Raw genomic sequence first — 17,111 nt, 5'->3', positions numbered from 1 at the left:
ATTTCTCCGATGTACAGGTATATGTTCATTCATCTCATTAGTTCAAAAAGATCTTAGGACATCCATAACCTTTTATTAACTCGCTAACAGTGTAGTTAAAAAAGTAGAAAATTATTTTAATAATTAAAGTATAAAATTCATTCAAATGTCTCTAGTACTGCATTGAATTTATAACATTGTATCACTATGGGATATCGGATAAACACATGAATAATGGTGCAAACAAAGGCAAAGGAAAAATTAAATATCTAGTCATCTTTGGCTACTTTTTTAAACGATCAGAGATCCATTTTTTTCTTATTTAAAGCACTTTAAAAGGTTATAAATACTTTGTCAAAAATAAATAAATTTCAACAAACAAGCATGCATAATAAATCTGTGAGGAAGATAAGCTCAATTATAATGTAGGAATTTTTCTGTTTATCATTCATATTTCATTGTTTCAAAGACAAGAATATAATAACTTAATAGTTTAATTAAAAACTTTAATCTATAAAAAGCAATTATTATTCTTACCAGGAAACAGCAATGAGTATTTGAATAACAGTAAGGAAATAAGTCATTCACAATTAAATGGTTTCACTATTCCTTACTTGAGTTGCGGAAGAAGTCACTTAATTATGTCATGTATTTTTCAATGAGATAATAAATACTAAATAGGATTACAATGACTTACTATCTGATCTAAGATTGAAATAGAAAATATACATGTTTTCTTCAGTTGTTATAAATCTAATAATAAATACATGTATGTCTCTGTCACCAATTTTAAGTGTAGTTCTTCTAAATCTGAAGATTCCTTAAAAACAAATGAGTAAAAAAAAATGGACCACCTGTGTTCAGAAAGGACCACCTGAATTTTGGATCCAGTGGTCCGGCATACAACCTGCTGAAAAAGTTAGTGTCGAGACCTGAGACACCAGGCACCTTAACCACTAGGCCACCCTTCCCCTTACCGTCTTGCTTGACTATAAAATATTAATAAGTGTCATGGCATATGTATGTGTAGTCTTAGTCTGGTTCCCAGCTTCTATTGTAAACAAATAGAACAAAGGGCAGGTAATCCAGACTAGTGTAGTCTATGCTTAATAAGGTATCCCCCCGTAAAAGGGCATATGCAACTTTTTGCTGTCGGTACGGATCCCCGGGCATGTCAGAGTATGGCCCTTAAAAAGTTAAATTTTTTAAAAAAAAGAGGGGGATAATTTACCATGCTTTTCCACGGAAATATTAGCCCCAAAAATATAAATTTTTAGCCAAAAAATAGTCATGTACGGCTTTCAAAGAGAACCCAAATGTACAGAAATAGACAATAATGAAAGGAGGTAGCCCTTAAGATAACCCTTTATGTCAAAACAAAGGGCCTGCCCTTTAAAACCCTAAAACGTTCTAGGGGGTCAGCACCCTGGTTCTTATCTGTGATCGGGGCCCCTTTTTATGGGCATCCCCTTCATCAAGCTAAGTCGTGCCGTCTTAAACGTTACGTCGAGCTGTAGAAAACATGCGAACTTGCCGTCTTACACGTAGCATTGGTTCTTCAATCATCTGCCGATGCGCTGTCTTCTCAACGGCTTGCAGTACCGAGGGGAAGAGAGAAATGAAGTGTCATGGCACACTAGGTATTAAATTGTAATATGAAGTTCAGCACTACGTAAAAAACGGTATAAGATAATTATAAATCTCTGTCTTTATTAAATTGTTTTCGTGAAAAAGACTGATAAAGATTTTAAGTGATTTTGCTCACTTTTGCATTTTAAAGTTTAGCAAAATTGAATATATACATGTATATCTCAAAAGATTGAGATTAAAATATCAAGGACTGCCCCACTCTTTTGATGAATTGAAATGTTACAGGTAAATTCAAGGGATGGAATTCTGTAAAATTCTGATGAATATTGACAGAAATTTTCCTTTTAGATGCGAGTTTTAATGTTTATCGAAATAAATTATTTAAATTTGGAAAAAAATAGCAAAATGTAAATTATTTTACTTTTAAACCCCATTTACCCAGTCCCCTTTGTGGGCATTAGTTTTTAATAAAATCAAAGTTTTGGCAGATATTCGTTTTTCTTTAAATTTTTCCCCTTTAAAATTTACGGTTATTTATTTTAAAAGTTTTTACTGGATTTTAAAAAAGGTTGGTCAGTGCACGTTTGGCGCCATAACATTGATTTGGAGAAAATGAAATACGATTCACGTGCATGGTCTGATGATAGAGACAAAAGTTTCAAAAAAATAATCTGTAAAACATTGTGATTTTTCTTCTTGCGTTTTTAAGTTATCCAAAATATTTTTTTCACATACATGTAACATGTGATACTGTTAATGGTTTACATTACGCGATCATAAACACAACTTCGTTATCTCCGCAACTTGTTTGATGCGAACACCGTTTATAAAGAACGATGATAGTCAGGACAATTTCATTTCCTGTTTAACACGGCGAACTAGGGCAAGTGAGGCGTTAACGCATCGGAATAGAAATTCTTGGTAATCGAAGGATTTCTGGCTGCGTGGGTTCAAACCCCGGTAGGCGCAAGCCGTTGTTTCCGTGAGCAAGAAACTTTACAGTCATTGCTCAGTACTTGTTCGTTCCAGGAACGGATTCCAGAGTGTTTCAGTAAGCTAAAATCAAACTAAAATAAATTAGTATAAACTAAATAAGGATCAGTATCAGTTCAAACTATTCCAATAGCCGAACCATTTTCTCCTTAAACGTTAAAAAGAATTACTGCATTGCGTTTAGCCTAATTTTTAGTTTTTAACTTTTTATTCAAGTCTAAAGACATTGTGTTTATTTGTAGAATAATCAACGCAGATGATTTTAATTTCATGAATGATTTAATTAATGATATAAAGTACAATGACAAAAACAACGCGACAATAATCTGAAAGTTTCACAAATGATTATACGGAAATATATGTATTAAAAATGAATAAAAACATAATAATTCGAAACATTTAAGTTGTTTTCCAGAATTCCTTTTTTGAAAGACAATTAACTTTAGTATAATAAGACAATTTCACATTTGATCACGTGCTCCTAATTTTTAACATGAATTGTTACACATTGCCTCTCAAACAAAACTACAAAAATACAGATTCAACATCATGTTTTGAGTTCATATCAGTTATCGGCAACTCCTTTCCATAAGGACTTTTTCCTTTAAAAGATACTGTTTGTCATATCCGCCATATTTTTTTCTGGCGCATGCGCGTTATTAGTCGTCAGTACAAACCGAAACAAGCGACTATATCTATAAAGCTGGAACTGCAGCGTTCATATGGAATGCTGTCGTTTTTGCGGACCAGTGTGATCAAGGGGGACACAAATAATTCTTTAACTTTTCTAAATGAGACTGTACCACTTCCGGTGGTATTCTAGTATAGTAATCCGGATACTCGTTTTTCGGATCAGTATTTTGCCAGCCAAGGTATTTGATGCCTCGCCACCGGGAAAATGCTTTGAAATGTTTTAAGAAACCCCAGTAGTTAGGAAAAGTTTCAAACACTGCCGCGTGTTGTGGCAAAAACATCACATGTGACATTCCGGCACCATGCATACCAATCAGAAGATCAGTTTTTGAAAATAAATTAATTTGTTCTTTCATATTCATTTTTTCTAAAATTACGGTATTTATTGAATGACCTTGAAATAACTCTTGAACTATTTTTAGTATTTCATCTTCATTTTTAAATTTTCTATGGACTAAACCACCTGTTTCTTTCAATCTTTCTGGGTGTGTCATGTAATCCTTCCGCCAAATTATGGTTATTTGTAACTGTTTACAGTTTAATGTTTTAAGTTGGTCTACTCCAAACGACTTCATGAAAAAGCTATAAAATTCAACAGCATATGGGAGAATTTTTAGGTTATGAAAATTCATTGGACTTTCATAGCCAATTATATTCCAAATCAGATTTTTGAACACAGTGCCTGATGGTATATCCGAGTATCTGCTAACATTGCCAAATAGTGTGCTCCATGTCTCGTCCATTAATCCACGTGGTCTATCATCCATGAATATTACATGCAGTTGTTTAGGATCTAACCTTAGGAGTTTTGAGATAACGAATATATTATACCATTCACATAATGTATGATAAAGATTATGAGCCTCATATCTCATCACAGCAATGGCGGCTGTGTCCACGGCGTTCTTCTGTAATTTCGATACATCTGAGTACTTCGACGTTTGTAAATTGTTCATCCATTCCTTTAATATTGTGCCTTCTTTTCCGAATAAAAAATCATAAACTGGTTTTTCATTTTCACATGGAATTGAAAATGTCTTTTTAGTTTTATCAACTGAGGCATAACGGAGCCAGACAAACTCGTGTCCATATCCGGTAAAATAGCCGTTACATCCGGTTGTCGGGTTCTTTAACCACTTGTCACTTTCTATAACAGTCTTGTCGGTATATTTCGGCCGGTTAGTCAGTATGTAAATAAAGATAACGATGAAAATAGATCCACATAGTAACACTGCACGATGTACACGTTTCCTAGAAACTCCAATTTTAGATAGATTCAGCAGCATCTCCGTCAGTTATCGTCCCTGCATGTAAATAAAGAAATTATTCCAAGTTATATCCACTATATATCACTTTCAATTTCTTAAGCTTATTTTTTATCTCAATTGTTTTAATACTTAATCGGTTAAGTTTTCTTTATTTTCCTACTCGAACAGGAATTTAAGCCACGATTAGTAATGGTTTTGTTTGCTCTTTGTACTTGTTGCTCGCGCAGTGTGTATAAATCCTGTCATAAACAGTTCAAACACCAATAAAGGCTCGGATACTTTGGTAAATTTTAATGAATTACAAATGTTAAACACCCGAGTAAATTTACTTTCGCTCTTAGCACAGATAAAAAATTCTTTGAACAAACGCTAGGATACATTTTCCTTGTTTTATATGTCAACAATCGATGTAATCTGTCAGTTTAAAGATGAAACGTGTCTTGAAATTAAGATCCGTAATTTTTTTATTCTTTTGTTTTCAATCTTGTCCTATTATATTCTCGCTCTTCGTCTGTTTTACTTTCTATTGCACATATAAATGATAATCTAATTCAGCATACCTTGCTGGCCGCATCCCTCGTGATCCTCTCATGTTTAACTTCAGCTCCAGCTATTAAATCCGTTAAAAATACAATATTTTACTGAAAATATTAGTAAAACGTTATTGAAAAAAAATGTTGACAAGATGCTTATATATTGCGTTAAGATATGGCATAAGTTGTATTAAATTTTATCAATCTGACCTAGCAAATCGTTATCTTTGTTTGACCTGATCAATGTACAGTGAACTATGGAAAGCCACATTTGTCTTCATTCAGTTGTTTGATTATGAACGACAGCAACAGTATTTGGTTAATGAAAGTGGAAAGATCAAACTATACAAAGTAATTATTTGAATATTTTTAATGATAACAAATACCTAGACATTTATACTCTCAACAACTGCTAGGCAGGCTTTGATTAACCTAATAAAATGAGGTTATAATGAGATCTTATTCACGTAAACTATTTTCTTAGCCAGGTTAGCCATTAAAAAATCTGGAAAAGGGTGATCCCTCGGAAGAATTAATTACAACAAAATTACATGGTAATTGCAGACTCGGTTTTATTGAGTCTGCAGATGAGGAATAATGAAAAAGTGCAACATACCCCACGCCCCGTGACACCGGCTTGACCGGTACTCAATTTTCAACACTTAAAAGACTAGTGGCAAAATAAATGATCCAGAAGAACTAGAAAAATATAACAACACTGAAGTGAAGTACGGGACTACTGTAGTACTCTTGCTTTTGGTATCTTGAGCACAGTAAAAAGTTGCGTCAAAGAGAGCTTTCGAATTGATTTATAAGGCAAAATAAAAAGACAGACTGTCTACCGCGGTTATACCGGTTTTGCTTCGAGTTATCTATAATCAGGCCTCGACATTAGCGGTGGTCCGTTGGTCCCAGACCACTTGATTTTGGCAAGGACCACCTTATTTTAAATTCCACTGGTCCGTCGGACCACTTGAATTTTCTGGTTGATACAAGGCTCATTTGGGAGAAAGGCGATTTGGTCAAAAATATGTTATACAATTTTGTTTAAAATCATGTGTCCAATGCACATGTTTATGGTTCATTAATCTCTGATTAGTTAAAGAAGTTCTTAAGTCATCAATAACTTTCATTTGAAGTCGCAAAAATTTTGTTTATGCAATGTAAAAGAGTTAAGAATTTGTCATATTAATTAAGGTACACAATTCATTCAAATAGTGCTAGTAATTATGCATCGTCTGATACCCATGGTGGAACCATTAACATTATTGTTATGTTACATGTTAATCAACCGTGAGTATCGGATGATGGTAATTATATGATATTAGATAAACTAAAATTAACGGCAGCAAACGAAAGGAACTGGAAAAAAAAACATCTAGAAATTCTTTGCTATTTATCTTTATTTTAACTGTATAACGATAAAAGATCTATATCTCCTAGAGTTAAAAATACTTTAAAAGGTTAAAAATACTCAATGTCAAAAATGAATATCAACCAACAAGCAACAGGGTGGTAAAAATTCTGTGTTATAAATCTGTGAGAAAAATAAGCAAAACTATAGTTATCTATAACTTTGTTATTATTTTAATAATTTAGATATTTCCTTGTTTTCAAAGACAAGAATAAGATAGTTTATTAGTTTCATTAAAAATGTTTATCTATAAAAGATACTATGTTATTATCATGATTATAAGATGTACCACGTACCAGCAATGAATATTTGAATAACAGTAAAAATAATAACAGACACAAATGGCTTCACTATTCCCTAACTTGAGTTGAGGGAGAAATCACTTCAATATAAAAGTTAACATAAATAAGAGCTCTGTTGTGTATTTTTGAATGAGATAAAAACAAACAAACAAATAACTCTACGATAGATTACCTACTGATTTACTCTCCCTTTTCTGATTACATGAAAAAAATATATCTAAAAATATCTGTTTTCTTTAAAGGTTAATAATACATCTTTGTCATCAAGTTTAAGCATTTTTTTCTACATTTGCAGTAAAATGATATAATAATGATAACTGACCACCTAACTTCTGGAAGGACCACCTAACTTTCAAATCTAGTGGTCCGGCGAACCACCTGCTAAATAAGTTAGTGTCGAGGCCTGGTCTATATATATTGAATTGCAATCCACGTGCTCACAACGTCATCATAATACAGTGAAAGTGTTTCATTACACAAAGTCAACTTCGTTATCTCTTTAACTTGTTTGATTTTGGTTTTATGTATATTTACAATGGATGGGTTGAGGGTAATTTTATACTGTTAAAACTCGCGTTACCCTTTATAGGTTACGTCATATCAAAGAAATGAACAATGTTTCTTTAAGTAATAAACGAATAATTCATAGGCAGCCAAAAACGTTTCCTTTCCATTAAAATATCATGGCTATGAAAGAGAGCCATTTCTGACATTTTCGTCGAGCGAATGGGTATTTTTTCAATATCTTTTTTTCTTAAAGCCTTGAGATTCACGTTTATTTTCATGAAAATTTTGAACGTGTATAAGAAGATACAATATTGTTTTGTAAACAACAACAATAATTAATGCATTGCCAACGGCACGTTTAGATTAACAAATAAAGGTCAAAATATGCAAAAAAGGCCCTTACTGCGTCAGTCACGTAGTAGAAATATGGTGATAAATGCTACAAAATCATTGTTAAATATGCTATAATCATTATTTGTTATTTGAATTCTGAATATCTTCACTTTTATTCTTAGTTAATTTTACTCAAAGGTGATTTTCTTGAAATGTTTTGGCCCATCTGGAGGCATGCAGCTTTAAGCTTTAAACTTCTTTACAAAAGGGGTTTATCAAAATCATATCATACGTACAGAACCGCTTTCATACATCTTAAAAGATATCTAAATTAGTAGAACATTCACTGAAATCAAAAATCAATTCGCCACGAAATACATCTTTATACAGATAATGAGAAAGTGTGCAATCAGGAAAATCGAGTAATCTCGTAAAGCTTCAAATGGCGATTCCGCGTTATCACCAGCGACATAGCGATTTCAAAAAATCACGAACTATTTTTATTGATAACACGAAATCCCTTATGTACGGAATATCGTTAGGGCCATCGTGGTTATACGTTAAAATACAGAGGGCGACAAGTGCGACAGTGCGATGACGAGAATGCGACAGTGTGATGACGAGAATGCGACAGTGCGATGACGACAATGCGACAGTGCGATGGCGACAACGCGATAACGCGATAGTACGATGATGACAGAGCGATAGTGTTATCGCACTGTCGCCATCGCACTGTCGCATTGTCGTCATCGCACTGTCGCACTATCGCATTGTCGCCCTCTGTATTTTAACGTATAACCACGATGGCCCTAACGGTATTCCGTACTTATGATATTGCTGACTTATCATATTTTTATGTGCATTCCATTTAGGCATAATCTTTTTCAATCAATTATGATTTTAGTTGTCGAGAGTATACTTATAATATTTAAGATGATTTATTTTTTCCAAAGAACCAATAGCTGTGTTGAAAATGTTGCTCTTTTATTTATGTCATTTTCATCATTGAAAATACAGCATAACTGGCCGGTTAGTAAATATCAAATGTGAACAGAAAATTTAACGGTGAAGGCTTTTTACATTCATTCATAGATTGATTCTATTTCACAGAGTATGGCTAAATTATTGAGCAAATCTTAGAGCAATTTTTATCTTTTTAAGCACACAAACCTTTCCAATAACCGGTACTTGTTTTAAATTGCAGGCTGCTATATAAACCATTGAAGTAATAGAAAGAGCATATTAAATAGTATAAATCTATCTCTAATGATTTTTTATATAATTTTCAAACAGTAAAAATGTGTTGTTTTCACAATCTTATGGTTGATTCTTGAAAGAGTTGTAACATATAAACAGAATAAAATGTTCCGAAACAAAATACCATATTATTCTGCCATTTCAAGTAGTGGTTTTACCGTTTAGTAATATCGTATACATGCACTATTTGTTTTGAGGAAATCTACGAATGTATTTCTTTCGTACAGGCATTTTGGAAGAATTGTCTTTCAAAATTAAAATAATAACTACATTGCATTATAGTACATAGTACAGTTTAAAGGGACTCCACTGAGGCTTATTCACATGACGGGACTGGAAATAATTTTTCGAGATTATTACTCCATTACATGTAGGTCTAAACTAACAACTCATTGTAAAATTTCAGATCGTTAGCTCGCTCCGTTCTTCCAGAATAATTATTCAAAATGTGAAAAATGACCCAAAATTGAAAAAAAACTCAAATCGCACAAAACATACGATTTTCAATGTATTTCTGAGTATATTTCTTCGTTATATTATACTTCTGTTTTAAGGGCCCCAGTTTATCTATGTGAGAAATTAAAAGCTTATAAAACTCAGTTGAGTTCCTTTAAGGATGTAAATTATTTTTCCGTTTTACACTTTACAAGTAGGCAAACGTCGTAAAAATAAAAACCATTGGACATGATAGTTAATGAATATTAATTTTGCCCACTTATAATCATATTTAATTTCCGTTAAAATCAAATCTTTATTCCTTATTATTCATGGACTTTATCAACATATGCACAAATCATTTTCAGACCACCATTTACATATACCTAAAAATCAATAATAATAACGTTAATCAAAGGAAAGTAATTCAGCGTTACTTTAACAAGGGAAGTAACAGTGTTTTTAAAACAAATTCCTACCAATAGAAGTAAATTCCCTTCTTTCCCAAAGATATTGAAATGCACGTATTCGCGTCGAAATGCGAGTCCATCAAAAGGTCTGCGTTTGCCTTCATAGTGCTGAGAGCGGGCTGGTTGCCACCACCTGGCAAACTTAGAGCTCATTCTGGTCATCAAGATCTTTATAAGATACAGCAAAGCCATCTAAATATTTGCACGCCCCTTATCACCGACTGAAGCATAACTCCACATTTAAATTTGAAAATGGCGATATTTTGAATTTTGAAACATCTTTATAGACTCCTTTATTGTACTTTTAGCCTTAAAATAACCTATGACATGTTATAAATATGCACATGTACCAGAAAATTATAAACACTCAAATAGAATCAGCAGAATATGAAGTTAAGTAAGGAGTATTTTCTGAGCATGCTTACATGATGTTCGTCTTATCATACAGTTTGTTTTAAAACGAATCTATTCATAATGAAATCTTTGGTTAATTTCACAGCCTCTTACTATATTACCTGCAGATTCAATTGATAGATATTATTTCTGAAGATACTATTTTTTTCTTTACGTCTGCGTTTTCAGAAAAAATCTGTTCTGGATAGTGCAAGGTACCGTCTACGCCTTAAGCACCGGCTTAAGCAAATGAAATGGTAAAATTTTGGATTAAGAAGAATCCGCAGAATCGTTAATACGGTAGTAATCATGGAACCTTTAATAATTAAGTGTCATTCGATGAAGAGCGGCGTATGGTCCTCAGTGTGTCCTAAACTAGAAAACAGTTGGCGAAACTAAACCAAGTGAAGTGGACTTCTACGAAATTGATATATGTACATTAATAAAGTCTATTTTAGTCTATTTTAGTATCGTGCGAAAACTTTTAGTCTTCCACATACTTCAGCACTCCCGCATTCGCAATCTTGTGGAGAAAAAAAAAGTTTTCCTTCGCTATGCAATTTTTTTTTTGGACCAGATGTATTTGTAACAATAGTAAGCAGTATATAAATCAAAAATTTTGGGGGAAACAAAAATTCTAATATAGTTTTAAAAAATACCCAAAGTATCTGGCCTAATCAGCAAACCCTTGCAGTTCTGTGTTAAGCTGATAATATAAATTATATGAACCCGTTTCATCAAATTATAGCAGGTGAACACACAGTCGCTACAAAGCAAACACCCTTAGGAAGAATTGGGTTGTTGCTGAGACAGGTTGTTCTGGAGAGGTTAAATGTATTTTGATTTCAGAAGAAAAAAATCCACATGATACTGATGCTGGAAAAAGGTAATCGCTCTACAACCATCACATTGTTTTCGGAGATGTTAATTAACAGTTTACAAATCAAGGATAGGCCAATTCTTATGAAACGTTTGCAAAGCAACCGGATAAGAATTTACAGTGTACTGTCTTTAAAAAGTGGGGAGCGGTGGCCTAGTGGTTAAGGTGTCTGCCACTCAACCCAGGAATCATGAGTTCGGGCCCTAATCGGGTCACGACCATGTTTCTTCATATAACACCAGTACTGGTTGGTTCCAGGAAGCGGACTCGAAAGGGAGTAATATAAGTTGCAAGGATTTGTTTCGCAATCGAGCTTAAATAAATACATGTATGTTTAAACTACTTCAAAGTAAACCTGTCTCACAAATTATGAAAAACCTTATAAAGCTGTTTATCATTTTTACAAATAATTAAGAAGCTGTTGAATACCGTGGGTTTTTAAAATAACATTCTATATAATTTTTAACCTATAAAGCACAAAGAAAAGAAGACAACGACAAACCAGTTGAAAAGTCAAGCACTCATATTTATTCTAAAACAATAAAACAGTGCAATTTTACAAATATCTCACATTTATTTCATTACACTTATTTTTAAATGTTATTCAACGACCAAAACAATTTATAAAATATGTTCAAGACATCTCAGTCAACAATCTTTTAAACATTTTGATACATATTATCACCTTATTATATGTACATAAACATTTATTATCGTCGCATATCAACGTGTACAAACATGTACAAACATATTTAACGCTGTTATTAGAACATTTTTATATAAACTTTTATAATTACATAAACTTTTATAATTACATTAACTTTTATAATTACATAAACTGAAAAAAATCTTTATTTACACTACAAATTTACTACCCAGTTTATCATCTTATGCAAAAGAATTCGCGAATTGTAGTTCTCAGCTTTTTGCTTGATTTAGTCATTGTTTCTTCAATTTCAGCATATGTCTCTTCCTCCTCTATACTGGTTGGAAACAGAAGATATTTTCCATAATAATCAAACAGCTTTTTGGCTATGCTGTCTATATTCTTACCGGTGTTGGCACACACCTCAAAATGATCGCATTCGTAATCAATCGTGATGACACAGTCTGCTATGATACGCTTCTGTATAGTTGTTTCTTTGTCCATTTTATTGGCCACGACAAACACAGGTGTATTTTTTCCTATAAAGACAAAAAAAACAACAACAAAGGTTATTATACTGAAATGCTAGTGTCTTTATGTCTCAAAGGCTTTCTTCTATACTCCAATATAGTTTCCGACATGTCTAATACTGTAGTATAACTGACTCTTGAGTGGTATTTGTTTAGTATTTTCTAAGACGGACCAAATATCATTTGGTACACTTCGTATATGCTTTACTTTACTTTCTCACGAAAAAAAAAATTTGTATCTACATTACGAATACTTCTAAAAAGATAAAATTAATTTAGAATACCAGAAAAGCTGACTAGTATATAATATATAGAATATGAAATTATAGGTACCTTTTACTGCTTGTACATCATTTATAAGGGTTGTGACGTAATCAAATGAAGCATCATCATCTACGGCATATGTGAGAATGAATGCATTGGCAGTTCCAATCATCAATTTCCTTAAGTTTGGCATATCGGATAGGGATGCTTCCATGAATTTGAACGTGTCCCCCTCGCTCTGTAGCGTATCTGAGATGATACTACACAGGTTGTTTATTATGGTCGTCTTACCAACTTGTTCATGTCCCAAAACCATCACCTTCACACCATTCTTCTGAATGTGCTGACGTATTTTCAAACTAAAAAGAAAAGAACATAGCAATTGTTGAGTAAACAATTTGATCCAATGTTTATATTAGTCTTCTACATATCTACAATGTTAAAATATTGCCAAGCAGTTTATTTCGTAGAATAACATAGTGTACTACATTGCTATAATATTGAAATGTGCGTATGAAATATGATTATTTAATTGATGAGCAATTTTTTACTGAATCTTCACAAAGTACATGACTGGGTTACATACAAGGAGCTTAAGTTCCTAAAATCATTGAAACAATATGATGAAAAAGACAAATTATATTCATATTTTAATTTATTAGAAAAGACGCTCAGAATATATAATGAAAAATATTCTGCGTCATTAACATTTTTCAAACAAATTGAGTACATGTATAAAATAAATTAATTTGTTTATTTTTAAAAAGAGTATCCAATTCATAAAATTCCTACATAAAGATTTAACAAAAAATTTCATTTTCATGTTAGACATGTAGAAAAAGTCAATTTTCAGAATTCTTCATTCTTAAGATGAAATATTTTAATAACAAATTAAAACAATTACATTTGTAATAAAAAATTACCTTGTAGCCATTATGAACAGTCCACGTTCAGGTAGTCTCTTTCAACAAGAAATATGGTAGCTGTGCGTATAAATGTCGTGCTCGTAATGCTAAGAATGTTTTCAGTGTGTTGAATTTATACCCGAGCATTGAGTTATGGTAAGAAGCAAAATGTTGCTAACTATGCTAATGCATGTCTCTCGTCTTTTTAACTATTCTGATTTGACAAACATGAACTGACGTGGGCTCACGTCATTTTTCAAGAGTAATAAAAAGGAAGGGCTCGTAAGACTCATACGAGCATAAATAAAACATTGTTAAACATTTCTTTTTTAATTTAGATATGAAAAATATGTTCAGTTAGTAAATATTAAAAAGTGGCGGTGTGTGGTCGAGGTGTTTAACGCGTTGGGCTAGTAATCTCAGGATTGCTGGCCGCGTGGGGGCAAGCTGTTGTTTCCATGAGCAAGAAACTGCGCTCATTGCTTAGTACTGGTTGGTTCCAGGAACGGATTCGAGAGTGTTTCAATAAGCTTATAGCTTCCAACACAATCGAACTAAAATAAATTAGTAAAAGTTAATAATTATATAATACAATAAGAGGTTTAACCTGTAGAAGTGTTTCCCTTTAAAGAAGCTCCACTTAGGTTCAAACCCCTTAAACAATAAAAAAAATGAAATTCTTGCCTAGATCGACTTGGACACCTAAAACTGGCAAAAAACATAATAACCTCTGGTTTTAATTGAAAATCGATTCTTAGTCCAATTTTAGTTAACAGCATTTAAACGCTTTCCATTTTAAGTCAATTTCAACAATAAAAAATATTCTGGAAAAATGGAGTGAGCGAATTGTGTGAAATTGTGTTCCAAAGTTTTGGTTTTACTCGTAGATACCTAATGCAGAATCTTTTTTTCTAAAAAGTATTCGGTTTCAGTGAGGATTATAGTTTGTATAGGTTGTGAGTTCAAGCCCTATTGAAAGCCTCTTTAAAAAAAGTTCTCTTTATTCTTTTTAGTCTTGTCTCATTCTGGTTTTCTTTTTCCTTTTTTTTTATTTTTGAAAATTCTTGAATTAAGATATGCATGTATTTGCAATGTATTTGTACTTTTTGTGTTAAATGAGTGAAAAAGATGTAGTTTTACAACTTAAAATGTTCATATGGTAAACCTCCTTTACGTTTTCCACAAATGTTCGAAATTATACATAATTATTATATGAATATAAAAGGAGGCCCCGTTGCTAGATGACAATTATGATCGGTTTTCTGGTCCCTCTCTCTTAATTTTTTATCTTATTTTTAAAATAAGTAAAACTGATTTGTTGCTGTTTTTTATAATTTATATATCTAAAACACAAGTTTACCTTTTTTATCGTTAATATTTTTAAAACAAGAAGGTAAATTTTTTTTGTATTTGTGTCAAGAATAATTGATTAAGTTTAATAATATTAAGTTTTTAAATGGCTCTTGATATAGCCATATCTGAACATTGTAAATGGGATTTGAGAAAAAACTGAAACAAGTTTCTAAAAATTTTCATAAGGAAATTATAGAGACTATTTAGTCCGTCCGCATGTCTTTCTTTTCTTTATTGAAAAAAAAAAAATCGATTTTATATCAGTTCATTTTGTTATATTTTGAATGAATCTCTCAAAAAATTCATATTGTTTCAAAGACGGTCATTCGCTAATTAAAAATTCACAAAGATGTATGTTGCAATATTTGTTTTATCTCTGCGTGATGCTACAACAGCTTGATATCGACTTTACATTAAACCTAAGAACAGATGCGGATCGTTGAGTACAATATTCATATTTGTGTAAGAATAACGCGGCTATTTTTGTCTTGTAACTAAAAACTGGTATGGATGTAAGCACCAAAGAGCAAACGTGTAAATCATATTTGTCGTCTTTCCCGTTGCAAACGTGCTGAACGATGTCTTGCTTAACGCGAATACCGACAAACATCGTAAGGACCATTATTTTCGGATTGCACGACTGTTGGTCAGCAATGATTTCAAATCGCGACGGACTGTTTCCGTTGCCAATCTTGTGATTCATAGCTTCCATAGTGATGGTATTTGAAATATTCCATAGTGATGATAATTGAAATATTACATGGTGATGATAATTGAAATATGTCATAGTGATGATAATTGTAATATTCCATAGTGATAATAATTGAAATATTCCATAGTGATAATAATTGAAATATGTCATGGTGATAATAATTGAAATATTCCATAGTGATGATAATTGAAATATTACATGGTGATGATAATTGAAATATGTCATAGTGATAATAATTGAAATATTCCATAGTGATAATAATTGAAATATTCCATGGTGATAATAATTGAAATATTCCATAGTGATGATAATTGTAATATTACATGGTGATGAGCACTGAAATATTCCATAGTGATTGCATATACAGCGTTTATTCTGGCTTTTTGATAAATCCATCATTTCCGCATGGACATGTCAGAAATACGCACGTGCTTTATGACTGTGGAACAGGAAAAATATAGGAACAAAGATCAACAATGCAAAACGTTTTAAGAGAATGCAGCCCCCGACAAAATCCTCAAATGCATTCAGTATGGCACCGAACATAAAGCAGGAGAAGGCACAAAAGTCGGGACACCAGTAAATGATAAAAATTTACAACTAAATAAAGAAACCCCTAAATGTCAAAGCCGTTTAAAAACATTTTAAAAGCAAGTTAAAAAAAAACACAATTGCATTTATAAATTTTCAATGAATATCTGTGACTAATCAATATGATCTTCGCTGAAAACTTTGGTAGTTTGATATTTGACTGAAAAAAAATAAGTTTGCAAAATTAATTAAAAGACCTACACAATGATAAGGGTGCAGGGAAAGGGGCAAGAAGGATGAGGCACGGGGAGGGTACAATTGAAGAAAAAAAAACTACGGGAAGGGAAGATACTTACAGTAGACGAAAAATCAAGAAGGGACACAAAAGTGCAATCACAATAATATGCAACAATAAACAAGAGAAACATCTGAGGAACACAGAGGGCCGCCGCTTTAGAACGGTCAGCAGCAAAAGCACTGCTGGGGAGTTTTAACCGGTTAATGGTGCACCATTAATGGTTTCGAGGGATCACTTTGTTTCCAGATTTTTAAGTCACGATCTATGACTGTTTAACTTTTTTATGATTTCATTAACTTTCATAACCATTTCATAACCAGTAATTTCGCACCAGAGTTTGGACGAGAACCCACGACATCTGGATAATAGTGCGTTGTTCCATCCCATCACCACGTACGTCTTTTTTCGTGATCTGTTTTGGACAAAATAACTAGTACGAAAAATGATCCAATTATTATTTTTGCCAAAACTTTTTAAATAATTTTTTTTTTTTTTTAAATTTTGATAAAGTGTAGAGCACGCTAGTTTGTATGACTTACTGATCTCCAAGGTCCCATTCAGATGTAAAAAATTCGGCTAAATGTCCTTCAGTATGTAATAGAGTTTGTAATCAAGTTAGTTAGTTAGTTAGTTAGTTAGTAAAGTTAGTTAAGATAGTTAGTTAGTTAGTTAGTTAGTTAGTTAGTTAGTTAGTGTGGTTAGTGCGGTTACTTAGTTAGTTAGTTAGTTAGTGTGGCTACTTAGTTAGTTAGTTAGTTAGTTAGTTAGTTAGTTAGTTAGTAAGTTAGTTAGTAAGTTAGTTAGTTAGTTAGTTAGTTAGTTAGT

General features: G+C 32.4%; 2 protein-coding genes across 2 annotated transcripts; both read right to left on the bottom strand.

Moving 5' to 3' along the window:
* Positions 1 to 2,810: 2,810 nt before the first annotated feature.
* On the bottom strand, positions 2,811 to 5,298 carry LOC132740878 (uncharacterized). The gene is made up of 2 exons (XM_060728923.1): positions 5,084 to 5,298; positions 2,811 to 4,559 (listed from the first exon to the last, which is right to left on the bottom strand). Exon 2 carries the CDS (start codon positions 4,539 to 4,541, stop codon positions 3,318 to 3,320), a length of 1,224 nt encoding a protein of 407 aa, XP_060584906.1. The 5' UTR covers positions 4,542 to 4,559; positions 5,084 to 5,298; the 3' UTR covers positions 2,811 to 3,317.
* A 6,494-nt stretch (positions 5,299 to 11,792) lies between these two features.
* On the bottom strand, positions 11,793 to 13,542 carry LOC132740875 (ras-like protein rasU). Its single transcript, XM_060728920.1, has 3 exons — positions 13,411 to 13,542; positions 12,557 to 12,846; positions 11,793 to 12,232 (listed from the first exon to the last, which is right to left on the bottom strand). Exons 1-3 carry the CDS (start codon positions 13,419 to 13,421, stop codon positions 11,931 to 11,933), a joined length of 603 nt encoding a protein of 200 aa, XP_060584903.1. The 5' UTR covers positions 13,422 to 13,542; the 3' UTR covers positions 11,793 to 11,930.
* Between the last annotated feature and the right edge of the window lie 3,569 nt (positions 13,543 to 17,111).

The sequence above is a fragment of the Ruditapes philippinarum genome, unplaced genomic scaffold (genome assembly GCF_026571515.1).
Source record: "Ruditapes philippinarum isolate M1 unplaced genomic scaffold, ASM2657151v2 ctg958_1_1_1_1, whole genome shotgun sequence".
Lineage (NCBI taxonomy): Eukaryota > Metazoa > Mollusca > Bivalvia > Venerida > Veneridae > Ruditapes > Ruditapes philippinarum.
Note: the sequence above shows the minus strand (reverse complement) of the source record. Positions and strands in the feature narration are given on the sequence as shown.